General features: G+C 38.1%; 4 protein-coding genes across 5 annotated transcripts in view; 1 reads left to right on the forward strand and 3 right to left on the reverse strand.

The window, feature by feature from the left end:
- LOC124312826 (exportin-1-like) overlaps positions 1-19,441 on the reverse strand; it is a 639,300-nt gene that overhangs the window by 86,200 nt on the left and 533,659 nt on the right. The gene's annotated exons all lie outside the window — the stretch shown is intronic.
- LOC124312942 lies at positions 1,074-4,065 on the forward strand. 2 transcript variants are annotated; one of them, XM_046777544.1, is made up of 5 exons: positions 1,074-1,454; positions 1,732-2,470; positions 2,528-3,307; positions 3,380-3,593; positions 3,726-4,065. In XM_046777544.1, exons 2-5 carry the CDS (start codon positions 1,741-1,743, stop codon positions 3,907-3,909), a joined length of 1,908 nt encoding a protein of 635 aa, XP_046633500.1. In that variant the 5' UTR covers positions 1,074-1,454; positions 1,732-1,740; the 3' UTR covers positions 3,910-4,065. The 2 variants fall into 2 exon arrangements, with proteins under 2 accessions (XP_046633500.1, XP_046633498.1); XM_046777542.1 differs by having other exon boundaries at positions 1,732-3,307.
- On the reverse strand, positions 14,672-16,801 carry LOC124313011. Its single transcript, XM_046777671.1, has 5 exons — positions 16,591-16,801; positions 16,333-16,523; positions 16,045-16,271; positions 15,604-15,974; positions 14,672-15,536 (listed from the first exon to the last, which is right to left on the reverse strand). Exons 1-5 carry the CDS (start codon positions 16,715-16,717, stop codon positions 14,872-14,874), a joined length of 1,581 nt encoding a protein of 526 aa, XP_046633627.1. The 5' UTR covers positions 16,718-16,801; the 3' UTR covers positions 14,672-14,871.
- LOC124313231 (conserved oligomeric Golgi complex subunit 5-like) lies at positions 17,784-19,384 on the reverse strand. Its single transcript, XM_046778042.1, has 5 exons — positions 19,123-19,384; positions 18,562-19,062; positions 18,386-18,494; positions 18,107-18,310; positions 17,784-18,026 (listed from the first exon to the last, which is right to left on the reverse strand). The coding sequence occupies exons 2-5, from the start codon at positions 18,987-18,989 to the stop codon at positions 17,835-17,837; spliced, it is 933 nt and encodes a 310-aa protein (XP_046633998.1). The 5' UTR covers positions 18,990-19,062; positions 19,123-19,384; the 3' UTR covers positions 17,784-17,834.

The raw sequence follows: 19,441 nt of genomic DNA on the forward strand, positions 1-19,441 counted from the left end.
ATTCCATGGTCGCATTGGAAAAGACTTGGCTACTAAATAGCAATTCCATTCCATACACCATCTTGAAACACGTTTATATTGTTCAAGTGTAGGAGTTAAACGGCAAAATACTGCTTGAGCTTAACATCCACAAGATCTTTTAGGTGTGACTTTAATATGATAATTTCCGTTTGCACTTTCGTTATTTTATTATTGTAATCTCACTGTAACAACAAAATAAACTATTTATATGTAGGAAATAGAAAACATTATTGAATAAAAATCAAAAACAAATCTCGTCTAATATTTTTAAAATGTCGTTTCATTCCATTCATTCATAAGAGATAACAAACAAAAGGCATGACCAACAGGAGAAGATCTTTTGAGCTAAATTTTGACATTTATGGCGGAGTTCGCCAGATAGACCCACTTCTGCAGTCCCCTTATATACGAAATGTTAAGATAAACATTTTATCACTAATTAATCTACCTTTTGCTGATAGGCCTTGTGATGAGATTCGCCATCTTCTGCAATAGATCCCGACTGATAAATGTGTTCCATTTGCATTGATCCTATCTGAGAAAAGAATCCAACAAAATACAAAAAAATACAAATCAAAATAAAACAGTTCAATAATTAAAAATTTATACTTGAAATAAAATGGCAACTAATACAATTATATATTTAAAAAAAAAAGATTGTTTATTCTTTTGTTTATCCAACTCATGAAAACATATTCAGAGGTTTAAGCAAGGCCATTACTGATTTGTTTAAGTCTTAAAATATCTTTGTTGATCATGTCGCATATGTGAATGAAAAAAGAAAATCGTAAGAATATAGTACTCGGTACTAAATTCTCTGACACTGTTGTCATCGAAATAATTTTGACAAAAATCAACAGAACCGCAGAACTCCAACCACTATCTGGTTACCAAAGCACGATAAGATTGCTTTAATAAAAATTACGCTTAAAATAAATTCTTTAAACATTTTTTTTTTTTAAATAACATGCATATCAGGTTCACTAATTGGCAATATCATAATTTTCACATGTGCGTTTGACACCTGGAATAAATATATATATATATATAAAAAATACGATGCAATCAGAGGCAATTCTAACTTGCACACCACGTTTCTCGAGTCAGGTTTAAATGTCAAAATGACGACGGATCAAATATTTAAAGGCAAGTTTCATTTACGTTATTTTAGACTAGCTGTTTCAATAAGAAATTCAAACGTATCTTAATGGCAAAAACTTGAGACAAATGCTGAAAACCACGTTCCTTCAATAAAAACACGCACCACCAATCACATGACAATTGACCAATATCGTTAGGACACATCAGACCGTTGGGACACGACACCGATGTTATAGCTTCGTTAAATTGCATTGCAATCCAGTCTTGTGATAGCATACGTTTGGAGGTCTTCGTCGAGAGAACATTAGGGCAAAACCAGTTGGCTGAAAAAGGTAACTACATTCAAAAAAATGCAAGAATTTTAAGTAATTTAGGGCATTTACCTCTATTGTTTGTTGTTAATCAAGTTGTAATGGAAGAAACTTCTTCATTACAACTTGATTTGAGTTGTATTTTTAAGTAATTTAGGGCATTTACCTCTATTGTTTGTTGTTAATCAAGTTGTAATGGAAGAAACTTCTTCATTTCAGTGAAATTTCAGAGCCCTAAATTACTTAAAATTCTTGCATTTTAAATAGTTTATCACATTTGCAATATTATCTATACTAGATTAACAAAATGGGATTCGTCACTGTTGTGATTCAACTGGCATTATTGTTCGTATTATCAATAAACTGCAATAATACGACCGCCGTTGATTACCCATTGAACCAAGAATTATTTTTGAAGAAAATCGATACGGAATGCCTAGCTTACCGCTACGTTCCATGCCGCAAGAGTTCCATGACACCCATGAATGTTATTTTTCAAGATGAAGAAATGAATGATCCGAATTCATCCAAATCGAACATCACCATCAAGTATGATTTTCAATGCATTTCCTATCAATTAATTCCGTGCGAAAAGGAATCGAAAAATGTGATCCTCAAAGTCGTAGATCAACAAGAGCGACTTCGAAAAACAAGATCAATTTACAGCGAACTTCTACAAAATTGCCAAGAGACCAAAACTTCCGATCTGTCTCTCCTGGCAACAGAATCCCACTGCTTAACCAGTCCATCAACGGACAGTGAAATTTCTCAACTCATTGCACTTGAAAACATGCAAATTTGTAACGAGAAAGAAAAAATTATAACCCAACAGCTGAACGTGATTGAAAACGAGAAGTTTGTCCTGCAAAGAGACCAAATAGCCTTAACCGAAAGAGTGAACAAATCTGAAATCGCAAGTAAAAGATCAGCTGAAAATTTGGAAGTGTGCAAAGGACTGGCCGCTAATTTAACCATACAATTGGCTGATTGCGAAAATGGGGATGTGAAAGCAAAGGAGAAAATCAAACCAGTAAACGGCACGAAAAATCAGTTGGGTCTACATGAGGAATTCAACGACGAAACCACGGCAAAAGGCACGAAAAATCAGTTGGGTCTACGTGAGGAATTCAACGACGAAACCACGGCAAACGGCACGAAAAATCTGTTGGCCCTACGTGAGAAATTCAACGACGAAACCAAGCTCATTTATAATTACATCGCTAAAGCGTTCACTGGTACTCCTTTTTCGGGAAATTTGGACAATTACACCTTTTACCAAATGGGCCGTATGAGAATCATACCAAAACCAAATATCCAACCACTTGCGCCCCAAAACGGCACAGTTTTCAACGATGTCACATCAATTACATACAGCCTCACGATTCCATCGTGCAAGTATTCAGCAGACAGTCAAAGCGTTTTTATTGCCGTCGTATCTGCACCGGAAAACTTCCAAAACCGTCAACAAATTCGACAGACGTGGAAAAATCATGTCCACTTGGTGCAAAGAAACGGTGTGCTGGGCACGATTTGCACGATTGAATTTGCTTTTGTTTTAGGACCAACAAAAGATAAATCAAACCAAAACAGTATTATAGAAGAAAGCACAAAATATAAGGACATCATTCAGATTTCAGAAATGGAAGAGTTTCCAAGTCATATGACGATGCCCGGAATTATCAATTGGATTTACTCTCGCTGTCCCCAAATCGAATTTCTATTCAAAGTCGAAGATGACATGTATGTCAACGTACACAAACTAGCATACTATATTCGAGACTTTTACGATTTCGGCAATAATGCCAACATGGCCATTTACAGTCAGAAAGTGGATGAGAGTATTAACAAGCAAAACAAGCCCAAGCCCATGAGAAGTATGCATGCCTAAGACCACAGCAAATTATTTCCCCTTGAATTTTAAACATAATCGATTTCTTTATTCAAAGGTGGAGACAAGATGGTGGCGTTAGATGAGTGGCCATGGGATACGTATCCGTATTACTTTGATGGACCTGCCTATTTGATGCATAAAAGTACCATCCTCCCACTATTGGCGGCCATTCAAACAACACCTGCCTATTTCTTAGAAGATGTCTACATAACCGGAATTTGTGGCGATAAAGCGGGACTTATTAAGAAAATCGGCGGAGGTGTACCAATGTAAGTTTTCTCCATAAGCGCAAAATAATTTCGCTTTAGTTTTTCACTCTATCAAATCATAGTCAGTAATCCGATCGTTAATTTTGCTGCTCAATACTAATAATTCTTTGCATCATCCTATTCAAAATATAGCATGTGGCCATGGTCATCGAAGACGGTGAACAATACATGCGACGTGAACATGTTTCTATCCTGGAAGAATACGGTATCTTACATAGCCCACAAGGATATAGACGCATTCTACGGCGGGAGAGCGCCTGATCCTAGTTGCGATTACAAGAAAAGCGAAAATTTCCCATTTTTCCGTTTCCCTTGAAAAGTGAACTTTACTAATTACTTTATTTTTACTATTACCATATTTTTTCCTTATATCTTTTTATTCTTTTGATCATTCTTGAATTAAGTGTGCTGTGGATTTTCTTTTTTGGGTTTAAAAAAATATACTTACTCTTGGCAATTTGAAAAAAAATGTTGACGTCATCCCTGAAATTTGAATATCAGCACGCTCTGCTGTTTGCATTGAAGCAACGCCAAACTGATTGTTACTTTACTCATGTTTCTAACTGGTTTGGGCCGAAAAATAGCGTGACTTTTGATTTCGATAAACTTCGGAAGTGACATCACTCTTGTTACCAAGCAATTGACTAATATATAACAGCTACGAAAAATAAAAAATCTTTAAACGAATTACGACACCCAAACAAACAAAAGATAAAGAGAATGAATTAAAGCGCAACGGAACGGGAACATTTCTTTTAATTTTTCAAATATCATCGATTACTTAAGCTGTGGAGTACGTCTCCTTATTACTTTAACGGGCGAGGAGAAAAAAAACAACATTTACATTTTTCCTGTGTTCAGAATTACTTCTATAATATAAAAGCATTCCAAGATAAGAAAAAAAAATTAACCTAACCCCCCGATGAAATGCAATTTGATATCAGATCGATAAAGAAGCATAACTCCCAGTGTTCACCTTTTTCTTTTACTACAATGAATGGTTCGCATCTTTATTTCTTCTTTTATTGCTGTCCAATTTGAGCTATTCCCCTTCCGTTAATAAACCGCCTTTGAACAATAACGGATTATGTTATACAATAATCAAGAAAATGACAACAACGACGAGACAAGCTGCTATCTTACATGATACAGCTGCAAAAAAATTCGATCGACAACTGTTTGCACCCAATAGTACTCCAAGCAAAAGCAATTAAACTTTAGTAAAACCCGTTAACTAACCATTCCACTAGCATGTGGGTAGTGTAAAAGTGTACGTGCTTATAGTGAGATAACCTGCAAAAAGAAATGTCAAAGGTAGGCTATGAAATAAATATCTCGTGCCCTATTCTTAAGTCGAACAAAACAAAATTCAATCAAAGGGAAGCGCTGAAAAAGACCCCGAGAAAGACCTTGAAAAGCCTGCGTATGTCTACAAGAGCATGGTTTGCTCAGGTGACCCGTTACCCCAGAGACCAAAAGAATTGCAAAAACGATTTACTTTGTTAATATGAAAAGTTGACAGTAAAAAAAAAGGGTCTGCCGAACTCTTGATAGAAACACAGGAAATGTTTCATCGGCGTTAATAATATCTCAACATGAAACCCAGAAAAAAGGGGCCTCTCTAACCAGAAATGAGCATCTTTAAACGTGATCTACTTAATGTTGGAACCTCAGCTGAAGCAGAAGAACAGTGGGAAGAACAGAAAATAACTCACCTTGCAAAAATTCAGGGACACAGACCAACAAAGGCCATTCATCAGGACGATCCTAAACATTTGTCCAGGTCACATAATCAAGATCAGGCTTGAGAGCATGTGGTAAGGAGCAGTGGAATTGTGTTCTATCATCCTAGATGAGACGATATGATGGGTTAAAATATTATTACAGAAACGGCGAGGCTACAAAATTTGGTTGAATTATGAAATCGATAATTCACTTAAAATGTAAACATTTTACCAAATAACCAGCATTTATCAAGCAGCAACTTATTGCAGCAACTCAGAAACAACAGCTGCCGTGAATGACTTGGATAATCAGAAGTCATTTAACAAGTACTCCAACTAGGGGAAAAACATATCAATAAATTGCCATGTAACAAAGACTAAGTACTTCACCAGTATTTTTGAAGCAGCAACTCAGAAACTCTAGCTGTCGTGTAGGCTATGACTTGGACAAGCGAAATCATTTTACAATTAATCCAACAGTAGGAAAACAAACATAAATTATTTGCAAGGTAGACTAACATTCAATGAAAAGGGTAATTATTACCTTTACGAAGGAAAAATCTCTTCATACAATTTTGGTGCCCCTCTCTTCTGGTCTGTATTTCCATCAAGGTCAACTCTAATACATGTCTTTGGAGGATTCACGAGGGAGTCTCTAAATATCTGAAAGAGAAATAATGATGAGACTGTTTAAGTGGAAAATGACAATGAAATGATTTAATTTATTCAATTTCACCAAGCTTTTCTAACTTGACACCATTCACTTCTTCCCAGAAAATAAAGATCCCGGATTGCCTTTCTTCTTTCTTTTTCTAACATAGGAAATAAATGTTAATATAAACTTTATGGAGATAACAAAATCTTTCAACTAATCTTATGTCTAATTTATACAAAACAAAAACACCACATGCAAACTGGATTCAATTTACCAGTAAAATTATGTTTGGGTGATGCCTCGTGGGATCCACTTCTAAATCAGAATTTTCATGGCTTAATAAAAGTTCAGACAATGTGTTAAATAAAATCTGCACTTCCAATTTGACATCCATTAAACTGTTTCACCCATGAGTTGCACAGCAAATGACATATTACCTGTCTGATTTTACATGAATGATAAGTTGTTGTCATCAAAAACCTTCCCCTACATACCAATTAGCTCTGCTCCATGCTCTGCTTACCCTTTCCTGTCCCATGTTACTTATTCTTGCAGTCGTGCTTCTACTTCTTCTTGCAGCTGCAAGCTGCAAAATGCTTATTCCTTTTTGCAATCAGTTCCAAAATTATGCTGTAATGCAATAAGAACATGTTTAGAATATATCCAAATTCTTTAGAACTTCACACGATTTCATTTTCAGTTCAACCCTTTGAGACAACAAAAAAATTTCTTCTTCGATCGAACGCCATGCTTGAATCAGCAGTTAACTGTTAAGACTTAAGTGTTAGCAGACAGCAGACAGCTGCTGTTAGATGATAGTTAGCAATAGCAACAAAGCCATCTGACGGATGTCAGAATAATTTTTAACGATAAAAACATGATTCTCTTTGGCGCTGAAAAATTAAACCTACGCAAATCCTCTTGATGGCAGTAATTCAACTAACAACACGAGATTAATTAATGCTAGTGCCTATAAGTGTAAATTCTTGGTTGATTTTGTAGACGAAGAAGAATGAACAATCAATAATCACCTTAAAGAAAATTCAATAACATTCCTGACATGTTTAACTTAATAGTTCTGGAGTCTAGACTTCTAGATATTAGTAGAAAAAATTTTCTGTTTATGGTCCCCCTGGATTTCTTTATCTCCCTCAGCCGCCCCAAGCTTACCTTGAAATCAACCCAGCAATCTCTTCATCAGCCCCACGTGAAATCCGGTGAAACCTTGAATCGTTTGTTTAGTTTCACAGGTAAAAACCTTGAGATTGACCTTCTTTCTAATTTGTGGCCTTCATTTAACATTTAAAAGGCTGGCCATCCAACGTTTCTTCATCAGTCTACTTTCCGTAGCTGATCGAGAGAGTACAACACATTCTCTTGGCCAACTATGTCGGTCGGGCCTTGTTCTTTTATATTCTTGTCCTGTAGTTGATCAAATGGAATCTTCAATTTACGATGCCATTTGATCAACTACAGCGAGGATATAAATGAATTTGTGTACTGAAAATGGTACAAACTCAATCTTTACAATTGATATGGCGAAAGAACTAAATGAGTATTTCATGGCAGGATGGTATCCTTAAAAAATTAATGAGTATTAGGAGGAATGCAATACCTCGATACAGAGGAAAACGAACATTTACATATGGTAACGCCGATCAGGTTTTAGGCGAATCATATGATTCAAGGGAACACAGGACCCAAACGTTAGTTTAACTGACGATATCTAAATCAAGAATACAGGAATCTTGTATCTCGCTAACAGCGAATAACTCGAGCACAGAAGCAAGATAGTGGTAGTAGACACCACAAAGCGTTTTCGTTTTTAAATTTGGGTATTTAAGGGAAAGGGTTTTTTAAATTTCGTTTGGTTGCAGCAAAACTAGTTTTTAAGCGCTGCATTCAAGACAGTAGGTTCTGTAAATGAAGAACGGCATTTTGCTTTTTTTTACCCTTGGTGGTGTAGTATTTCGGAGCTTCAGTGTAGTAGCTGAAACGCCGTTTGATTGCGGCAAAAAATACCAACTGCACCATGTTATGATTTGGTGAAAAAAAAATGCTAAAATTTTACGAAATTTCAACTTTGATTTTTCACAGAGCCTTCACAAATTCTAGTACGGGTACGGGGATAATACTCAAAAAACCTTAAACGATTTTGTTAAAGGAAGCATACCAGTAGAGTGACGAAGAAAATTAGCAAAAAGAAACAACAGTGTGTTGTGATCGCCAGAAGAGTTTTTTTTACCCTTGGTGGTGTAGTATTTCGGAGCTTCAGTGTAGTAGCTGAAACACCGTTTAATTGCGGGAAAAAAATACCAACTGCACCATGTTATGATTTGGTGATAGAGGCCTTAGTGCCATAGTATCCTCAAAATCTTCAGTGGGAAAATGCTAAAATTTTACGAAATTTCAACTTTGATTTTTCTGAAAACCTTTTCGAATTCAAATAACACGAGTACGAGTAAAATACTCAAAAACCTTGTACGACTTTCTTTAAAGAAAACAATTTGTACCAAGTTAACAAGCACCTTTTGTTCTTTAAGAAACAAGCCAGCGGAGCGACAAAGAAAAATAGCAAAAGAAACAACAGTGTGTTGTGATCTTGAAGAATATCACGAAGGATAAGGGTTCCTCTTAATTAAAATCAGTCTCGTTTCGTAATGTAAATCCAGACGAACAAAAGAAAATATGCCTTCGAACTACTTTGGCAGCGATGCAAGCCAATGGGGTTTTGATGGTGTTTGAGGAGTAAAAAATGGAACATGTAGGCAAAAACTGGTCTTCATCAGTCAGTCAGAAGATTCAACACTTCGAAAATAGTTCTGCATTTTTTAAGCTTTCTTCTATTTGAAAGAATGTCTTAAAACGCGCATCAAGAGAGCCATAGGGCAATTTCAGGAAGACAACGCATGATGTGTACAAACACACATCCAACACATTTGGGGTTAAAATTAAGTCAAGGGGAAACGGGACCACACAATATTCTTCATTTAAAGAAGCCGACAGAGCGAAAAATTACATTGACAGTGCCGATTAGTATTGACGCTGTGAAAAATATCCAGAAGGAGATCTCGTCATGGTTGAGATCAGGGAATCACGACCCATTTTATGCACTCAACAATGAATAATGATTCATTCTTGGGATCATGCCCACCAAAAAAATCAGTCTCGTTGTCGTAATCTAAATCTAGATTAAAGAGGGGAAAAATGCTTCTGAATTACTCTGGCACAGATACAGCCAGAGGTATTCGCTTTGAGCGGGTAAAGAAAATTTCAAAGGGGATTTTATGCTTCCGAATAAATTGGGCACAGAAGCAGGACAGTGGTAAATACCACAGGTGGTAAACCGGGTTACAAAGTCTAAAAATGTGAACGGACTTATTTGCCAAATATTTCAAACAACTTTTTCTAATCCTCAGAAAAAAGAAAGCGTGGTGTGAAGAACCAATTTGTTGTAAGATTTATCCCTTTCTACAAATGTGATTCTAGACGGCAAGCGATCTATCATGCAAGGTAACGATCGACTCAAAAGTTCATCGTTACCTTTCATCATTTGATTTCTAGTGTTTCTTACAAATAGTACTTCGGAGTCTCAGTGCAGTAGCTGAGGAGAGTGGTGTAGGTACGTCAGTTCGTACCTGCTAGTGAAGACCCTTGGTGGTGTGGAAAGTCATGTATCAATAAATCTGTCATGAGACTAATTTAATTTCATCGTCGAGCTTCAGAACACGCTGAGCACGAAGAAAACGAATTTACCTAATTTGCCCAAACATTATTCCTGACTTAAAATTAAACCACCCCCCGTCTCATTGCTTGGCCAATTCATTTTCGAATCGATTGCGCATTCGTGAGCATTCTATTGTTTGAACAGAATTATAGTCATTTTTTGCTATGACTAATAGTCAAAAAGTAAGAATAGAGATAAAATTTGTCCTACCTTTAAGCCTGGGAAATACAGCTAGGCATCCACAAGTGCTCTGTCCACAGAAAGAAAAGGTTAATCTACGAGGGGGGAAAGGTAACAAGGGAGTCCTCGTGAGTACATGGGCGTACACGAGGACATTTAAAGAAACGGGAATTTGGGGAAAAAGGGGAATAATAAATCCTAAACTCGGCCGACTCCGGAAGGTTCTCCAATTAAACGGAACCCTGACTATCTAAATTAAAAATTTCTACAACGAGTTTAAAAAAATATTTTCAGTAACAATTAAAAGCAAGGAATTGCTGAAAATAATTCAGTTGTAAACCAGGGATATACCCTTGTTGCTGATAAACCGGAGAATACACTGATGCATTTATGCCAATCATGCATCATTAAAAAATCTGTTAGGGCACATGCAGGTTAATAAAAGTATTGCAAATTATTACCCAAGCGATGATACTGTGACGGGACACAGGAGGTCATCAGTTAAATCATAAGCAAAACTTTGCTCAAATGATGGCTGGCTCAAGCTTCAAATCTGCACAAAGGAAAAGGTTTACATAAACTGCAAACAAACTGCCAAGCATTGACAGGGGTATAAATAATGCTAGTCAGGAAGTAACAAATCATAAACTTGGAAACAGTTTAACTCGTCTTCTTTTCAATAAGCTCCCATAATCATTCCATTTTTATTCCGAGTTAACTGCCAAACAGCATTGAGTGGAGAGCTGCAACCGCTGCGACATCAAAATTTGACACGACGATGACCACATTTAATTGTAATTTTATTTTCATGTATCCACGTCCAAAAAATTGATCGTTTCGTTTGTCTTTAATTCTTAATCTGTACTGTAACACTATTTCGATGATATATTCACAATAAAAATACCGCTTTACTGAACCTTAAAATACATTTTCAATTATTGAAACTTTGTTCCCCAAAGAAACAGTCCGGTAACTTAACTTCCTAATACATGTTCAAAATGCAAATCAGCTCAATAGAATATATTGCAGTTCTGTGTAGTGGGTCATAAAAAAGAAATTTAGAAAACGTAGCTTAAGACATTCAAAAACATGCAGCCAATGGCGTACAATACCGCACAAATGATAGCTATAAAGATAACGAGTTTAATTAACGAAAAGAAAAGGTTTGGCTTAACTTTCTTCTTGTCTAGAGGAGCATCAAGGTAGAGGGGCGAAATAAACGTGGCCAACCAAGGGTTGTTCTCCTCTAGGGGAAGGTGGTTTTTCTGCCAGGTTGTAGGCTTGATTTTGGTCGAATTGCTTCGCAAAACAAATCGCAGCAGCTTCAACAATTCCATACTATCCGCTTTGATTGTCAATGTCTCATCAGATTCCCACGAGGGGAAGACTCGAAAGAAATCGTTTTTATGAAAATCCGCAACGGCCGGAGCAAAACGACAACGCCTTTTAAAATGTTTTGAAACAAGACGCTTCGTGATTTCGAATCGCTTCGTTCGGCCAACGTCGACAGCGTCCGTCACGGTTTGGTAATCGACGGCGTTGCGTGCCCGGCAATCGTCTCAGCGTCTCGGCTGCAGTCAAACTCATCCAGTCCCGCGATGGCGTCACTTCCATCGAGGTCGAAATGCATCACAATAGCATCCGCACGCAGAAAAATACGAAAATTCACGAACGAAACAAATCAATAAAAGTTGAAAAATGAACAGCCGGGAACTCCAACGGCCGTGCGGGAACTCGTTGATCAACGCCAGTCGGAGCAGCGGGACGATGGGGCCGATTGCGTCGTAAAAGATGATTCATTCCGCCCTATGTTAAAGTCAAATGAAATCAATCCGGCGGTCCTCTCAGAAGGAAGCGAACGAAATTTGTGGCTTTTTCATCTTTCACGGCCGCCCAAAAAGTTACGGGCTCTGCTTTTGCCTAACGACTTTGTAACCGACCGACCGTCCGACTCACGAACGAAATGAAAGAAGAACAAGGCCACCACCGGCGAATCCAATTCGAAATCGATCATCGCTGCAGCACAGGCCGGCGCCTTCCTCTTCATATTCAAACAAAAATCCATCCATCCGCTTCTTTCATCTCTTCGTTTGCAAGTGAATCAGCCAAAGCAAATGAGAAACGTGACACTCGCATCCTTTTTGTTCCGGTTTAATTTCAACAGATTACTGTTCGCGTTTCAAACTTTGACTCCCCATCAGCACACCTGCACTGGTGATTGCGAAAAAATAAAAAAAAAATAAAATCATAAAAGGGAAATTCACGAACGCAACATTTCGGCGTGAGCGAATCATTCACGTGGAAATGCGCAGGCGTTTTCCACTTCTAAATGTCGTGAATTTGTTTATTGTTTTCCAATGAGTCATCGATTCCATCAGAGAAAGAAAAAAGGATTTCTCGATTGTGTCTCACGTCATTATGCACAGCTCGAACAAATTGTTAGAAAAGCGGATGCATCCAGCGCAACCAGAAAATGATTTTTCAAAAAACAATCAAATGAAAATATAGAGAGCCCGTTCCTTTTCAGTGGCGTGTTCGTCCAGCCAATTCGAATAGCCAACGACCGACCACCTAGTTCCCTTCAAAATTCAACAATGGAACGAGGAAGAGATTTAATTGGGTGTACCCAGTCCTCATCGGAGAAACCTCCATTTGCCAACTAGCTTACATCACAACTCATACCATCAATTCCGACGGATTGGTTTTATCGCATAATAAAACAGCGACTGTGTTATAGCTCAAACCTTGTCTCAACAACCTGTGCAGTCTCGACAGTCTCTAAATCATATTGAACCCCTAGACAACTATCAGAACACCGGACTGCTGGACAGCTGCTCTCGAAAAGGACGACGATTTTAAATTTAGAGAGATGGAACCGCTAAAATTTATTTACCCGTTAACTCCATATTTTACTCTGACCCACCTCACCTTCATCATTCCACCCACCTCACTCAACTTAGGAAAACTGTTTTCGAGCTCTGAGGACACCACCCTTTCCAAAAAAGTGGATTTTTTCAAGTGAAGAAAACTGTAGAAAAGTTGTGATTCCGTTCCTCATCTAAGCAAGCGTCTTAGACAATGTAACAATAGAGACCCAAAGAATTCTACAATTAGGGGAAAGCCTCAAACACTTTAAAGATTCAAACATTAGCGGTCAAAAAATTTACGACGCAGAAAGTCATAACACACACGAGGCAACCGAATCAATCAATTAGCATACGCACTGACAGGAGCGTGTGTTCCGCACTTGCCGAATTCGGTACAAGAAATAAGACCATCTTTTTACTGACTGAAAGGTATTTGAAGGAAAGAAGTTAGATCTTGAAGTTGATCATGACAATATTAGAAGTTGCAAGTGAAATCAAATTAAAACTTGCCAACTATATATATTGTCTGACCAAGAGCTTGTTGAAAAGTAAAATTCGTAACAACATGTAGATTAACAAAAAAAAAAGTTTTATAGAAAACTCCAGACATGATTAGAGTTATCCTTCTGTGAAGTAGAACCTTTTACGGTTTTAAGAATCGAATGGCCTTTGTCGCTCAGTTCAAAAGAATCGCGTCATTCCCCAAAAGATTTTCGAAAAAGAAACAAAGCTGAAGCAAATTCAAATTTCGCGGCCAATTATATGGCCAATCACCTGCCATCAGTTATTGCCTGAACATCAATTGATCACGAACGAGGAAATTGACACGTTTTTGGACAAGTTCGGTTTAATCGTTATTTGTCGTTAACGCCCCAAATTAAGTCGAACATGAACGCCATTATAAAAACGAGTTGGGAATATACGACAAATTTCGCAATCAAAATGTCAAGTGACGCGACAGTTTCTTTGTTACATCTCAACAATAGACTATAGAAAGGAAAAAAAGAAACTCAATTGTTTCGGCCGAGTATTTTAAGCAAAGATAATCAAAAATATCGTAGGCCCAAATGTTCAACCCCATCAAGTAGAAAAACAAAAAGGAAAAATAAAAGTAATTTTTCCTACCTTGCGGAGCCCGGGAAATACAGCCAGGCATCTCCAGATGCTCCACCCGCAGAAAAGTTGAATCACCAGGAGAGATAGGAGGAAAGGAAGTCCATCGTGAGTACACTCACGTCAATGTACATGAGCAGCAAACGAAGGAAGAAGAAGAGATGAATCATATTCGCTGGATTCACGAATCAAACTTGGACGCTTTTTACCTGCAAAAAAAAAATTTACAAAAGTAATGGAAATATTTACTTCTTCATAATGAAAGTCAACCTATACGACCAAACTTACTATTCAATTGACCATTGATCGAAACACGCAATATCATACACAGGGAAATGCTAAAGTCTCCAACTCCTAACACAAGGATAACAGCTAAATATGATCCTGGAACTTGCACGCCAATGACGACCGATCTGCCAACAACCGTTTCACCAACTACTCCTGCTGAAGCTGTTTTTTAACAGTTGTTATTCAACACAGCAGCAAACGACCATTTCAAATGAAAAATAATTGAATTATTTTACTACCTTTCCAGCAACGAACGAAACACTAGCAGCACCGCCAATATCGTCAGTTGAGGACCAACAAAATCCAGTCTCACGAGGATGACACCAATATTCCCTACATCAGTTTTTAAAAGGAAGATCAATTTGGTTTACCCAAAGTACAACGGAAATTTAAGCCAACTTACAGAAAGTTACGAAAATCACGTGTCCTAAATATAAAAGATCCGAGATGATCTGAATGTAGCAGTCTTTTAATAACAAAAATTAACCTGTTGAATGGTAATTGTTAAATGAAAACATGAAAAATAGGGAGTATTCAAAATTTCATATTTGACTTGGTTAACACATAAATGAATGTAAAACAAATACAAAAGTAATTATTCCGTGTGGTAACGAGAATTGTGTGGTGGCAGAATAAAACAGAGGAAATGAGTGTTTGAAACTAAAATGGAAAAGAAGGGAGCTTGGTAAATTTGAGATCGCAGTTTTGTTGAAATCAATATCAATTATTCCACAGTCATTTTTATCTTCCAATATCTTCCAATACCTTTTAATATACCTTTCAATCGCGAAATGTCCAGATGACCACATCTTCCCAAAATAATCTCGGTCAAGGGATTCATTTCGTTCATGAAGAAATCGATGCCTTTCTGGTTAACATTATCACAATTGTACAACATTAAAAACGTCAAATTTCTGAAAGTGTTCCTAGCACAAGCTTTCTCAATTATCTGGGCAGTAAGATGTGGACAATTAATAAAGGTAATTTTTGTAAGAGCAGGGGAAGACAAGAGAAATAACAAAATTTCGGGAGAAATAGCGAATGGCGAATAGTAACTAGAATATTCCAAATGAAGGGTTTTCAACATCCTTAACGGAACTGCTTCATGGAACCAAAGATCTTGCTTCGGGGGATAAAAAGAAGACTGGTCTACTTCTTGCTCTCGCAATGCAATGTCACTACTAATACAAAGGAACAGTTCCTGAATATTTGGGCAGCACTCGATGATTAAGTGAACTTTTTCGCTAGGAACCGGAGGCATTATACGTAACCATTCTAATCTATAGCCATGGACTCGAAGAATAGGAACTACACCGCCGTGAAAAGGGAACGTCAAATCAATATCATGAAAAAATGTGAGACTTTTGATTTGTTTAAGTTCACGAAAACCTGTAATAAAACTGCATTTAGGTACTTGACACACTCGAAAACATACCATTAATTCAGATTTCCTCACCTAACAACTCCACATCCGTAATTCCTTTAATCGTGTACATGTCAAGTTTGACGAGGGCCGGACACATGGAAACCATCAACGAAATGCCGCCTTTTTCGTAAGGAACGAAACGTGAAATAGACAACTTGGTTAACGAATATTTTTTCAATTCTCTGGATTCATTGTGAATGTCACGGAAGATTTTGAGGATATTGCGCTCTTCGTCAAATTCTATCTCTTTCAGTTCCGTTAAATGTTCGATGGCATATTTAATTCCGACAGAAGTCACTGCTGTTCTCTCAAAGGATAATTTGTAAAGGGAGCTTTGTCCGATGCAAAACTCTAGCATTACGGTATCCGTTACATTGGGGCACCTATTAACTAGTAACTCCCTAAGACAAAAATAAAAATTTAAGTGCGGGCTGTAAATAAGGTAATTTATTCTATTGGGTTAAAGTCTACCTTAGTTGTGGTTTACGAGTTGCTCCAAGACTGAGCATGCAACTAGCACCATATGTTGTGTAAGACAAATCAAGAACTTGCAAGTGTTCAAATTGCTGCAACATGGTAAAAAAAATATCGTCTTCCAATAATTTTACACAGTTGGAAATTGGTATTTTTAGTGCTTCACAACAATATTTAGGGAAATCATAGCAGTAAACACCTTTGATCCTTAATGTTGTTAGTTGCTGTAATTGTAAAGAGTTATTATTCATTAATTCACACTAATCATGAGGAATTAATTATTACCGAACATCTGACCGAAGCTAATCGCACGATTCCAAGATTTCTTTCGACCTCACTTTCAAATGATCCCTCTTTTGATAAATCAAGAACTTTCAAATGTGGGTTGATGAGTAAATCAAACATCTCCTCTGTTGGGCTTCTCCTTTTCTGATCTTCTATGAGACATGGAATCATGTACTCCAGATTGTGTGAAGCTGTGTTTAGTCAAAACAGCATAATAGATTAATAGTAACAGTAACTAACTATTTCATAGACACTCACGTAGATGATAAAAATCACAGGAAACGGGCTCCGAGTTACGTAATGCCGTCCATTTCTCCATGTTATCGACGATACTGTCCATACACAATTCTGCCAGAGATTTGTGGTACCATTTCGGCTGAGGCATGGTGAAGAAATTGGTAAGAGAAAATCAGAAAACAGTGAAAGACTCAATGAAAACCACGACACCCACGACGACGAACGACGATCACACACTCTTCGTCTTCTGTGTTTCTCCTGTTGCTCCATCCATTCCCCTTTCAATAAGGCGCGAAAAGAATAATTGCGTTGAGCACAAAAAGCACTTTTGCCAGATTTTTTTTTGAACTCGCGTGAGTCGACATAAAATTGAAAAGAGCACTAAATCTAAATTTGCTCCCAAAAAAGTAATATTCGAGTTAATTTTAAGCAAATAATATTCGTAACATCAAATAATAATTTTCGTTTAGCCATTCACGCTGTTCCCAAATTAATTTGTGTTCCCTTCTGCCTTCTGGCGAATCTGGCCTTCCCGCCAAATCAAATAATTATAAGAAAATACAGCGAAAAAAAGAAGAAATGGGAAAAGATTTATTGTTACCTTTTTAAAATTAATGATATTGTGGAAGAGTGGGTTTGTTGGATAAGGCGTCACTTAGAAATAAGTGCACGGCTAAAAACCAGGGTTCGAACCCCCTGTTGAGCATTGTTAGTTACTTAAAATCCCGCTCTGGCGCCACCATGGTACGATCCATTGGGATCGATGTATCGGCGAATCTAGTGATTCTAGACAGAGGTCCCGTCCGCGGGTATAGGCTCAGACTAGAATCCCAATTGGTTATCAGGTGCTGAAGGTGTAATGCCCGATGAGATGCTTGATCTAAAGTCATGCTAGAGGGTCAGTCCGTGTATGCGATGATGTATAATGAATGGGCTCAGTTGCGCGGGATGATTGAGCAACCTGAGGGTTGTGTCAACGGCGTGCAACAGTGACGTGATTATATTGTGTGTCACTAACGAACATTCAACTCATCGCACAAATTGACCTAATACCGATATGCTGTAAAAATTTTTGATTTTCTTGATTTTAAATTTGATAATGCAGACATTTCTTAACGGGATTCTTAATTTCTCTACTTTTTCGGGTTGGATTAAAAAATTTTCAAAAAAAGAATCAAATGAAAAGAGAGAGTGATGCCCTATTTGCACAAAACTATTGTTGACAAAACGGTTAGAAAAATTGGTTTTATTATTCTTCGATTGTATTACAGAGTGGCAAGGGCCTTTAGAAGGAGCTGGACCATAATAGCGTAATCTTTGGCGAATTCTTTCGCTTGCCGCTGCTTGACGCCCTGGACGTAGGACTCGAATGCTCCTTGGATGACCGAAAGGCGTTCCTTTTCAGTGGCGTGTTCGTCCAGCCATTTCGAATAGCGAACGACCGACCACCCAGCTCCCTTCAAAATTCAACAATGAGAAAAGGAAGCGACTTTTTAGTTAATAGGGTTATTAAGTGTTTTATGGATGACGTCCAAACCTGGTGAGGCGATTTCAATTCAGCCGGTGCCCTAGCAAATAGGGTGCAACACAAGACTGTAGGGAATGACGTCACCGACGGTCGGCGATTGGGCCATGGATGTTCCACAGTCTGGAAGAGCAGCGGACGGAAGGAGCGCAAGACTCGATAGGAGCGGCCCAACTCTGTCGGACGGTCGTAAAACGATGAAATGGCCAATTCCATCTGAGGCCATGAAAAGCATATAATCAGCGTCAATACTCAAATTCATTTTTTGAAAAGCCAAAAATGTTCACAAACCTGGGCGAAATCGGCGGCCAATTTCATTTTGCCGCCATCACCCAGCGGTCGCAACAAACTCGCGTGACGAACAAACAAATCCAAACACCCGGTCGCCACCGCTCGCAGTCTAAAAATAGAAACAATTGCAATTAACAGTGAAACAATTGCAATTTCTTTTTTAATTAGTCTCATACTCTTTGCGGAGGAAATCCGGCGAATGGTACAGGGAAAAGTAGTCGGCCGCCGACCGCGACATAAAACTTTGCAGCTCCTTCATGTACAGTGAACAGGGTGCGGATGCGGCTCCATCTTCCGGCGGATGAGGGCTAGAGAAATCTTCATCGTGCGTCGTCAAAACGATGGCTTCGACGGCGTCCGTCAGTGACGTCAGCAACGGCTGGATCCAATTGCGCATCAAAGTGGCGATGTGTTCGAGGGAATCGATCACGGCGTCGACGCAATCTTCAGAAAGGCCCGGCAAGGAAACGATAGCCCGTCTCAGATTTCGGTCAAACTGGTGCAGCAAATTGACAGCTCCGGCGTTCGTCTTTTGGGCGGCCGTAAGCGGACCGATTACCTGCGAAGCTTCTCCGTCGAAGATGAGGAGCTGCTCGGCCATCATCTGGATCGTTTTCGTAACATTCTTCGTCACCAGTTGACCCAGTTTGATATCCACCAACGAAACCGTCAACTCACTGCCGGAAAACAAATTATGAGGTTAAGTTATTTTTATTTTTAATCATTTAATGGCTGACCTCAAGTTTAACTCGTCTTCTTTTCAATAAGCTCCCATAATCATTCCATTTTTATTCCGAGTTAACTGCCAAACAGCATTGAGTGGAGACATGCGACCGCTGCGACATCAAAATTTGACACGACGATGACCACATTTAATTGTAATTTTATTTTCATGTATCCACGTCCAAAACATTGATCGTCCCGTTTGTCTTTAATTCTTAATCTGTACTATAACACTATTTCGATGATATAGGCTATTCACAATAAAAATACCGCTTTACTAAACCTTAAAATACATTTTCAATTATTGAAACTTTGTTCCCCAAAGAAACAGTC

Source organism: Daphnia pulicaria, chromosome 9 (assembly GCF_021234035.1).
Source record: "Daphnia pulicaria isolate SC F1-1A chromosome 9, SC_F0-13Bv2, whole genome shotgun sequence".
Classification (NCBI taxonomy): domain Eukaryota; kingdom Metazoa; phylum Arthropoda; class Branchiopoda; order Diplostraca; family Daphniidae; genus Daphnia; species Daphnia pulicaria.